Here is an 11,922-nt window from a genome sequence, read left to right on the forward strand (position 1 = left end):
ATGTCGTTATGGGGTAGTGTGATGTCGTTATGGGGTAGTGTGATGTCGTTATGGGGTAGTGTGTAGATTGATGAGGATCTTTTTTTATTCGTTTAAAAAAATGGAAAAGTCAAAGAGTCTGAATAGTTTCCGAAGGCAGTGTGTGTGTGTGTGTGTGTGTGTGTTAGTGTGTCTTTCAGAGGTGATAAACAGAAGACACATTTCCTGACTGAAAAGAAAATGGACTAATAAAGTCTTCTTCTCCTTCTTCTTCTTCTTCTTCTTCTCCTTCTTCTTCTTCTTCTCTCAGAGTGCTGGATCAACACAAGCTGTCTAAAGAACAGTGGGAGCAGCGGATCCAGACCTGGCACGAGGAACACAGAGCTATGCTCAAGTAAGTGTGAACGCTAATTACAGTTAGGATTCAGACCTTTTCCACCAATTAGTTAGGATTCAGGACTTTTCCACCAATTAGTTTGGATTCAGACCTATTCCACCAATTAGTTTGGATTCAGACCTTTCCCACTAATTACAGTTAGGATTCAGACCTTTCTCCACCAATTACAGTTAGGATTTAGACCTTTCTCCACCAATTACAGTTAGGATTCAGACCTTTCTCCACCAATTACAGTTAGGATTCAGACCTTTCTCCACCAATTACAGTTAGGATTCAGACCTTTCTCCACCAATTACAGTTAGGATTCAGACCTTTCTCCACCAATTACAGTTAGGATTCAGACCTTTTCCACCAATTACAGTTAGGATTCAGACCTTTCTCCACCAATTACAGTTAGGATTCAGACCTTTCTCCACCAATTACAGTTAGGATTCAGACCTTTCCCACCAATTACAGTTAGGATTCCATTGATGCTTTGTGAACAGGGAGGATGCTATGCTGGAGTATCTAAAGATCGCCCAGGACTTGGAGATGTATGGAGTCAACTTCTTTGACATCAAGAACAGGAAGGGGACAGAGCTGTGGCTGGGGGTAGATGCCCTGGGACTCAACATCTACGAGAAGGACGACAGGTAAACATCTACCTCTACAGCTACTATTACTTTACCTCTACCTCTACTTATACTCTACCTCTACTCTACTCCACTCTACCTCTACTCTACCTCTACCTCTACTCCACTCTACCTCTACCTCTACCTCTACTCCACTTCTACCTCTACTCCACTCTACCTCTACCTCTACCTCTACTCTACCTCTACGCCTGCTAACTGTACTCTACTTATACTCTACTCTACTCTACCTCTACTCCACTCTACTCTACCTCTACTCTACTCTACCTCTACTCCACTCTACCTCTACTCCACTCTACCTCTACTCTACTCTACCTCTACTCTACTCTACCTCTACTCTACCTCTACTCCACTCTACCTCTACTCCACTCTACCTCTACTCCACTCTACCTCTACTCCTCGCTTGCTAACTGTAATCTACTTCTCCTCTCAGTCCCTAGCCTACTGTCAGCTAACATCAAACATGACCGGCAGGTTGTGGATGTTATGGGGAGGTCGTTGCCCTAGTTATCCTGAGTCCTCTAAACAGTATTGATTACATCATGATATTAGTAGTACGTAAAGGAGTCACAACGCTTTGTTTGCACTTGTTTTTAACTGCTGAATGTTGACGTGACTTCTCTCTTCCAGACTGACTCCAAAGATCGGGTTTCCCTGGAGTGAAATTAGGAACATTTCATTCAGTGATAAAAAGTTCATCATCAAGCCCATCGATAAGAAAGCTCCCGTGAGTCCTCTATTAATTCCGTTAATGTCAGTCAAGTTACTGCTGTAAGCCTCAGGTCTTGTTCAGTACATCACTTCAGAGACCGAGAGAGTGTAAACAAGTGTCTGTGTGTGTGTGTGTGAGAGAGAGCGATTGAGATTGAGAGCGATTGCGATTGAGAGAGTGATTGAGATTGAGAGAGCGATTGAGATTGAGAGCGATTGAGACTGAGAGAGCGCGAGAGAGCGATTGAGATTGAGAGAGCGATTGAGATTGAGAGAGCGCGAGAGAACGATTGAGATTGAGAGAGCGATTGAGAATGAGAGAGCGCGAGAGAACGATTGAGATTGAGAGCGATTGAGATTGAGAGCGCGAGAGAGCGATTGAGATTGAGAGAGCGATTGAGAGCGATTGAGATTGAGAGAGCGTGAGAAAGCGATTGAGATTGAAAGAGCGATTGAGATTGAAAGAGCTTGAGATTGAGCGCGAGAAAGCGATTGAGATTGAGAGCTATTGAGATTGAGAGCTATTGAGATTGAGAGTGATTGAGACTGAGAGAGCGGTTTAATAAAACCCAACATATATTCTCAGGATTTTGTGTTCTACGCCCCTCGGCTGGGCATGAATAAGCGTATCCTGGCTCTGTGCATGGGGAACCATGAGCTATACATGAAACGCAGGAAGCCGGACACCATCGAGGTGCAGCAGATGAAGACTAAGGCCAGGGAGGAGAAGCACCAGAAACAGATGGAAAGGTAAGAGACAGGACTACACCTTCACCTGTATACAGGACCACACCTTCACCTGTATACAGGACCACACCTTCACCTGTACACAGGACTACACCTTCACCTGTACACAGGACTACACCTTCACCTGTACACAGGACCACTCCTTCACCTGTACACAGGACCACACCTTCACCTGTACACAGGACCACACCTTCACCTGTACACAGGACCACACCTTCACCTGTACACAGGACCACACCTTCACCTGTACACAGGACCACACCTTCACCTGTACACAGGACCACACCTTCACCTGTATACAGGACCACACCTTCACCTGTATACAGGACCACACCTTCACCTGTATACAGGACCACACCTTCACCTGTACACAGGACCACACCTTCACCTGTACACAGGACCACACCTTCACCTGTACACAGGACCACACCTTCACCTGTACACAGGACCACACCTTCACCTGTACACAGGACCACACCTTCACCTGTACACAGGACCACACCTTCACCTGTACACAGGACCACACCTTCACCTGTACACAGGACCACACCTTCACCTGTACACAGGACTACACCTTCACCTGTACACAGGACCACACCTTCACCTGTACACAGGACCACACCTTCACCTGTACACAGGACCACACCTTCACCTGTACACAGGACCACACCTTCACCTGTACACAGGACCACACCTTCACCTGTACACAGGACCACACCTTCACCTGTATACAGGACCACACCTTCACCTGTATACAGGACCACACCTTCACCTGTATACAGGACCACACCTTCACCTGTACACAGGACCACACCTTCACCTGTACACAGGACCACACCTTCACCTGTACACAGGACCACACCTTCACCTGTACACAGGACCACACCTTCACCTGTACACAGGACCACACCTTCACCTGTACACAGGACCACACCTTCACCTGTACACAGGACCACACCTTCACCTGTACACAGGACCACACCTTCACCTGTACACAGGACTACACCTTCACCTGTACACAGGACCACACCTTCACCTGTATACAGGACCACACCTTCACCTGTACACAGGACCACATCTTCACCTGTACACAGGACCACACCTTCACCTGTACACAGGACCACACCTTCACCTGTACACAGGACTACACCTTCACCTGTACACAGGACCACACCTTCACCTGTACACAGGACCACACCTTCACCTGTACACTGGACTACACCTTCACCTGTACACAGGACCACACCTTCACCTGTACACAGGACCACACCTTCACCTGTACACAGGACCACACCTTCACCTGTATACAGGACCACACCTTCACCTGTACACAGGACCACACCTTCACCTGTACACAGGACCACACCTTCACCTGTACACTGGACTACACCTTCACCTGTATACAGGACCACACCTTCACCTGTACACAGGACCACACCTTCACCTGTACACAGGACCACACCTTCACCTGTACACAGGACCACACCTTCACCTGTACACAGGACCACACCTTCACCTGTACACAGGACCACACCTTCACCTGTACACAGGACCACACCTTCACCTGTACACAGGACTACACCTTCACCTGTACACAGGACCACACCTTCACCTGTACACAGGACTACACCTTCACCTGTACACAGGACCACACCTTCACCTGTACACAGGACTACACCTTCACCTGTACACAGGACTACACCTTCACCTGTACACAGGACCACACCTTCACCTGTACACAGGACTACACCTTCACCTGTACACAGGACCACACCTTCACCTGTACACAGGACCACACCTTCACCTGTACACAGGACCACACCTTCACCTGTACGCCTATGTAGATATTCCATAAAAAATCTGCCGTTTCCAGCTACAATAGTCATTTACAACATTAACAATGTCTACACTGTATTTCTGATCAATATGATATTATTTTAATGGACAAAAAATGTCCTCTTCTTTGAAAAACAAGGACATTTCTAGGTGACCCCAAACTTTTGAACAGTAGTGTATGTCAATAAGGTATCTGCTGTTTTTTTTCATACATTTGAAAAAAAATCTAAAAACCTGTTTTCGCTTTGTCATTATAGGGTATTGTGATGTCATTATACAGTATTGTGATGTCATTATAGGATATTGTGATGTCATTATGGGATATTGTGATGTCATTATGGGATATTGTGATGTCATTATGGGGTATTGTGATGTCATTATGGGGTATTGTGATGTCATTATGGGGTATTGTGATGTCATTATGGGGTATTGTGATGCCATTATGGGGTATTGTGATGTCATTATGGGGTATTGTGTGCAGATTCACGAGGAAAACATTATTTCATCAATTTAAGAATAAGGCTGTAACGTAACAAAATGTGGGAAAAGTCAAGAAGGGGTCTGAATACTTTCCAAAGGCTCTGTAGGTCACTATTATTTGATGTAGAGATAGCATTTACTATCTCATGGACCCTGTGGAATACACAGCTCCGTCTATGAGTGGTTGTATTTCTACAGCTCCATCACTCAGCTTTATAGCAAACCGTTATGTAACAGCTTTATATGAAAGCTTTACAGCTAACAAGCATTAAAGTGTTACGAGTTTATTATCCAACGTTGCGTGGCGTAATGTGGCGTTCACTGTATAATTGTGTTTATGATGCTTGTGAACTGCTGGCTGTGCTGTGTGTCTTCGGTCTCTCACAAGTTACAATCCCTTCTCCTGTACCTGTACCCCACCTTTACCCTGCTGTACCCTAGCTTTACCCTCCACCTTCACCCTACTGTACCCCACCTTCACCCTACTGTACCCCATCTTCACCCTCCTGTACCTCACCTTCACCCTCCTGAACCTCACCTTCACCCTCCTGTACCTCACCTTCACCCTCCTGTACCCCACCTTTACTCTCCACCTTCACCCTGCTGTACCCTACCTTCACCCTCCTGTACCTCATTTTCACCCTCCGCCTTCACCCTACTGTACCCCACCTTTACACTGCTGTACCCCACCTGCACCCTCCTGTACCTCATCTTCACCTTCCACCTTCACCCTCCTGTACCTCATCTTCACCCTTCTGCACCCCCACCTTCACCCTACTGTACCCCACCTTCACCCTACTGTACCTCATCTTTACCCTCCTGTACCTCATCTTCACCCTTCTGCACCCCCACCTTCACCCTCCTGTACCCCGCTTTCACCTTATCTGTGAACTGCTGTCTGTACTGTGTGGCTTCCGTGTCTCAGGAGTCGAACCAGGCGAAGATACACCAATATAAAAAGTCACAATCACCTACTCCTGTTTTCAGGGCCCAGCTGGAGAATGAGAAGAAGAAACGGGAGGCCATGGAGAAAGAGAAGGATCAGATGGAGAGAGAGAAGCAGGACTTGATGCTGAGGCTGTACCAGTTTGAGGAGACAACCAAGAAGGCAGAGAGAGGTAAGGACATGTAATATGGGTAAGGAAGGTAGGGTGCACCACAGATTTCCAGACAGACTTCCATCCTTCATAATCGAATCATTCATAGGAAAGCAGGGTATGTCAGAGACTCCCTTCCTTCATAATCTAATCATTCATAGGAAGGCAGGGTGTGTCAGAGACTCACTTCCTTCATAATCTAATCATTCATAGGAAAGCAGGGTGTGTCAGAGACTCCCTTCCTTCATTGGCTAATCATTCATAGACTTTATTGTCTGTAGAGATACTGCCATCAAATGTTGACTTGCTTCCCTTCAGACTTGGGTTGCGTCCCAGTAGTATCTCCTTTCTCCTGAAGTGTACACTTGTTCACTACTTCCCAATCATATAAAATCATTGGATTGGTGGAGGCATAGACCGGTGGGAGTTTCCGCCATATTTCTTAGCCAAATATCAAATCAGAGGGGAAGGGAACACTTTGGGATAAATTAGAGACAACAGCCTTGCTCTTTATCAGGCTGAGTGAAGTTGAAACTCGTGTATTAACTAGTCAGATCTTTGGTTACAGAGGAATAATCAAGATAACCTTTTAACTAGCAGCATAGCTTGCCTTATTCCCCTACACTTCCCCTGGGTAAAGTGAACACAAACATATTATTCACTATATAATCTCAGTGGGAATTGAACCTACAACCTTGGTGTTGCTAGTGTCACTCTTTTACCAACTGAGCCATACAAGACCACCTCTACCCCACCTTCACCTTCCTGTACCCCACCTTCACCTTCCTGTACCCCACCTTCACCTTCCTGTACCCCACCTTCACCCTCCTGTACCCCATTTTCACCCTGCTGTACCCCACCTTCACCCTCCTGTATCCCACCTACACCCTGCTGTACCCCACCTTCACCCTCCTGTACCCCACCTACACCCTCCTGTACCCCACCTTCACCCTCCTGTACCCCACCTTCACCCTCCTGTACCCCACCTACACCCTCCTGTACCCCACCTACACCCTCCTGTACCCCACCTACACCCTCCTGTACCCCACCTACACCCTCCTGTACCCCACCTACACCCTCCTTTACCCTTCAGAGTCTAATCATTCATAATTCATGAATATATACACAGTTGAAGTCGGAGGTTTACATACACCTTAGCCAAATATATTTAAACTCAGTTTTTCACAGTTCCTGACATTTAATCCTAATAGAAAATCCCTGTCTTCGATCAGTTAGGAACACCACTTTATTTTAAGAATGTGAAATGTCAGAATAATAGTATAGAGAATGATTTATTTAAGCTTTTTCATCACATTCCCAGTGGGTCAGAAGTTTACAGAGACTCAATTAGTATTTGGCAGCATTGCCTTGAAATTGTTTAACTTGGGTCAAACGTGTCAGGTAGCTTTCCACAAGCTTCCCACAATAAGTTGGGTGAATTTTGGCCCATTCCTCCTGTCAGAGCTGGTGTAACTGAGTCAGGTTTGTAGGCATCCTTGCTCGCACTCACTTTTTTCAGTTCTGTCCACAAATGTTCTATAGGTTTGAGGTCAGGGCTTTGTGATAGCCACTCCAATACCTTGACTTTGTTGTCCTTAAGCCATTTTGCCACAACTTTGGAAGTATGCTTGGGGTCATTGTCCATTTGGAAGACCCATTTGCGACCAAGCTTTAACTTCCTGACTGATGTGTTGAGATGTTGCGTCAATATATCCACATAATATTCTTCCTCATGATGCCATCTATTTTGTGAATTGCACCAGTCCCTCCTGCAGCAAAGCACCCCCACAACATGATGCTGTCACCCTCGTGCTTCACTGTTGGGATGGTGTTCTTCGGCTTACAAACTTACCTCTTTTTCCTCCAAACATAACGATGGTCTTTATGACCAAACAGTTATATTTTTGTTTCATCAGACCAGAGGACATTTCTCCAAAAGTACAATCTTTGTCCCCATGTGCAGTTGTAAACCGTAGTTTGTCTTTTTTATGGCGGTTTTGGAGCAGTGGCTTCTTCCTTGCTGAGTGGCCTTTCAGGTTATGTCGATATAGGTCTCATTTTACTGTGGATATAGATACTTTTGTACCTGTTTCCTCCAGCATCTTCACAAGGTCCTTTGCTGTTGTTCTGGGATTGATTTGCTCTTTTCACACCAAAGTACGTTCATCTCTAGGAGACAGAACGCGTCTCCTTCCTGAGCGGTATGACGGCTGCGTGGTCCCATGGTGTTTATACTTGCGTACTATTGTTTGTACAGATGAACATGGTACCTTCAGGCGTTTGGAAATTGCTCCCAAGGATGAACCAGACTTGTGGAGGTCTACAATGTTTTTTCTGAGGTCTTGTTTGATTTCTTTTGATGTTCACATGATGTCAAGCAAATAGGCACTGGGTTTGAAGGTAGGCCTTGAAATACATCCACAGGTACACCTCCAATTACTCAAATGATGTCAATTGGCCTATCAGAAGCTTCTAAAGCCATGACATCATTTTCTGGAATTTTCCAAGCTGTTTTTAGGCACAGTCAACTTAGTGTATGTAAACTTCAGAATCACTGGAATTGTGATACAGTGAATTATAAGTGAAATAATCTGTCTGTAAGTTGTTGGAAAAATTACTTGTGTCATGCACAAAGTAGATCTACTAACCGACTTGCCAAAACTATAGTTTGTTAACAAGAAATTTGTGAAGTGGTTCAAAAACGAGTTTTAATGACTCCAACCAAAATATATGCAAACTTCCGACTTCAACTGTACACTGAACATAAATATAAACGCAACATGTAAAGTGTTTGTCCCGCATTTCATGAGCTGAAATAAAAGATACTTGAAATGTTTGACTCACAAAAAATCGAATTTCTCTCCAATGTTGTTTACATTTGTTTTACAATCCTGTTATTTCTCCTTTGCCAAGATAATCCATCCACCTGGCAGATCTGGCATATCAAAAAAGCTGACTTAATAGCACGATCCACAGGTGCACCTTGTGCTGGGTACAATAAAAGTTCACTCTAAATTATGCAGTTTTGTCACACAACACAATGCCATCTCATCTCAAGACCATGAGAATGGCCTCATGTATGGCATCGTGTGGGCGAGCAGTTCGCTGATGTCAACGTTGTGAACAGAGTGCCCCGTGATGGCGGTGGGGTTATGGTATGGGCAGGCATAAACTATGGACAATGAACACAATTGCATTTTATCGATGGCAATTTGAATGCACAGAGATACCGTGATGAGATCCTGAGGCCCATTGTCGTGCCATTCATCCACCACCATCACCTCATGTTTCAGCATGATAATGTGTAACGGATGTGAAACGGCTAGCTTAGTTAGCGGTGCGCGCTAAATAGCGTTTCAATCGGTGAGGGTCCCTGGTTCGCGCCCGGGTATGGGCGAGGGGGCGGCCTAAAGTTATACTGTTACAATTGATGCTGTTGACCCGGATCACTGGTTGCTGCGGAAAAGGAGGAGGTCAAAAGGGGGGTGAGTGTAACGGATGTGAAACGGCTAGCTTAGCGGTGCGCGCTAAATAGCGTTTCAATCGGTGACGTCACTTGCTCTGAGACCTTGAAGTAGTAGTTCCCCTTGCTCTGCAAGGGCCGCGGCTTTTGTGAAGCGATGGGTAACGATGCTTCGTGGGTGTCAGTTGTTGAGGCCCCATGTCGCAAGGATCTTTACACAATTCCTGGAAGCTGAAAATGTCCCAGTTCTTTCTTAACCTGCATACTCACCAGACATGTCACCCGTTGATCATGTTTGGGATGCTCTGGATCGACCTGTATGACAGCGTGTTCCAGTTCCCGCCAATATCCAGCAACTTCCCACAGCCATTGAAGAGGAGTGGGACAACATTCCACAGGCCACAATCACCAGCCTGATAAACTCTATGCGAAGGAGATGTGTCGCGCTGCATGAGGCAAATGGTGGTCACACCAGATACTGACTGGTTTTCTGATACACTCCCCTACCTTTTTTTTTCTAAGGTATCTGTGACCAACAGATGCATTTTTGTATTCCCAGTCATGTCAAATAAATAGATTAGGGTCTAATTGATTTATTTGAATTAACTGATTTCTTTATATTCTTTATAACTGTAACTCATTAAAATCTTTGAAATTGTTACATGTTGCGATTTATATTTTTGTTCAGTATATATGAATATATGTGTATATGTATTTGAATATAATGTCTGTCTGTCTGTAACAGAACTGCAGGAGCAGCTGGAGAGAGCTATCCGTCTGGAAGAGGAGAGGAGGAGGGTGGAGCAGGATGCAGCCAGGCTGGAGGCTGAGAGACAGGCTGCTCTCCTGGCCAAAGACGAGCTGGCCAGGCAGGCCGTGATTCAGCTAGAGAGTCAGGAACAGCTGGTGAGTACACTGGGATGAGTCAGGAACAGCTGGGGAGGACACTGGGATGAGTTAGGAACAGCTGGTGAGGACACTGGGTTGAGTTAGGAACAGCTGGTGAGAACACTGGGATGAGTCAGGAACAGCTGGGGAGGACACTGGGATGAGTTAGGAACAGCTGGTGAGGACACTGGGATGAGTCAGGAACAGCTGGTGAGGACACTGGGATGAGTCAGGAACAGCTGGTGAGGACACTGGGATGAGTCAGGAACAGCTGGTGAGGACACTGGGATGAGTCAGGAACAGCTGGTGAGGACACTGGGATGAGTCAGGAACAGCTGTTGAGGACACTGGGATGAGTCAGGAACAGCTGGTGAGGACACTGGGATGAGTCAGGAACAGCTGTTGAGGACACTGGGATGAGTCAGGAACAGCTGTTGAGGACACTGGGATGAGTTAGGAACAGCTGGTGAGGACACTGGGATGAGTCAGGAACAGCTGGTGAGGACACTGGGATGAGTCAGGAACAGCTGGTGAGGACACTGGGATGAGTCAGGAACAGCTGGTGAGGACACTGGGATGAGTCAGGAACAGCTGGTGAGGACACTGGGATGAGTCAGGAACAGCTGGTGAGGACACTGGGATGAGTCAGGAACAGCTGGTGAGGACACTGGGATGAGTCAAGAACAGCTGGTGAGGACACTGGGATGAGTCAGGAACAGCTGTTGAGGACACTGGGATGAGTCAGGAACAGTTGGTGAGGACACTGGGATGAGTCAGGAACAGCTGTTGAGGACACTGGGATGAGTCAGGAACAGCTGTTGAGGACACTGGGATGAGTCAGGAACAGCTGGTGAGGACACTGGGATGAGTCAGGAACAGCTGTTGAGGACACTGGGATGAGTCAGGAACAGCTGTTGAGGACACTGGGATGAGTTAGGAACAGCTGGTGAGGACACTGGGATGAGTCAGGAACAGCCCGTGAGGACACTGGGATGAGTCAGGAACAGCTGGTGAGGACACTGGGATGAGTCAGGAACAGCTGGTGAGGACACTGGGATGAGTCAGGAACAGCTGGTGAGGACACTGGGATGAGTCAGGAACAGCTGGTGAGGACACTGGGATGAGTCAGGAACAGCTGGTGAGGACACTGGGATGAGTCAGGAACAGCTGGTGAGGACACTGGGATGAGTCAGGAACAGTTGGTGAGGACACTGGGATGAGTCAGGAACAGCTGTTGAGGACACTGGGATGAGTCAGGAACAGCTGTTGAGGACACTGGGATGAGTCAGGAACAGTTGGTGAGGACACTGGGATGAGTCAGGAACAGCTGGTGAGGACACTGGGATGAGTCAGGAACAGCTGGTGAGGACACTGGGATGAGTCAGGAACAGCTGGTGAGGACACTGGGATGAGTCAGGAACAGCTGGTGAGGACACTGGGATGAGTCAGGAACAGCTGGTGAGGACACTGGGATGAGTCAGGAACAGCTGGTGAGGACACTGGGATGAGTCAGGAACAGCTGGTGAGGACACTGGGATGAGTCAGGAACAGCTGTTGAGGACACTGGGATGAGTTAGGAACAGCTGGTGAGGACACTGGGATGAGTCAGGAACAGCTGGTGAGGACACTGGGATGAGTCAGGAACAGCTGGTGAGGACACTGGGATGAGTCAGGAACAGCTGGTGAGGACACTGG

At 46.9% G+C, this 11,922-nt stretch overlaps 1 protein-coding gene across 1 annotated transcript in view; it reads left to right on the forward strand.

Annotated features, from left to right (window-relative positions):
* Positions 1–293: 293 nt before the first annotated feature.
* The window catches only part of LOC139383324 (ezrin-like), a 16,066-nt gene continuing 4,437 nt past the window's right edge, over positions 294–11,922 (forward strand). The window contains exons 1-6 of the mRNA XM_071127814.1: positions 294–373; positions 862–1,008; positions 1,636–1,732; positions 2,303–2,466; positions 5,767–5,897; positions 10,085–10,245. Of these exons, the coding sequence (XP_070983915.1) occupies positions 366–373; positions 862–1,008; positions 1,636–1,732; positions 2,303–2,466; positions 5,767–5,897; positions 10,085–10,245 (708 nt within the window). The 5' untranslated portion in view covers positions 294–365. The remainder of the gene's footprint in view (positions 374–861; positions 1,009–1,635; positions 1,733–2,302; positions 2,467–5,766; positions 5,898–10,084; positions 10,246–11,922) is intronic.

The sequence above is a fragment of the Oncorhynchus clarkii genome, chromosome 25 (genome assembly GCF_045791955.1).
Source record: "Oncorhynchus clarkii lewisi isolate Uvic-CL-2024 chromosome 25, UVic_Ocla_1.0, whole genome shotgun sequence".
Lineage (NCBI taxonomy): Eukaryota > Metazoa > Chordata > Actinopteri > Salmoniformes > Salmonidae > Oncorhynchus > Oncorhynchus clarkii.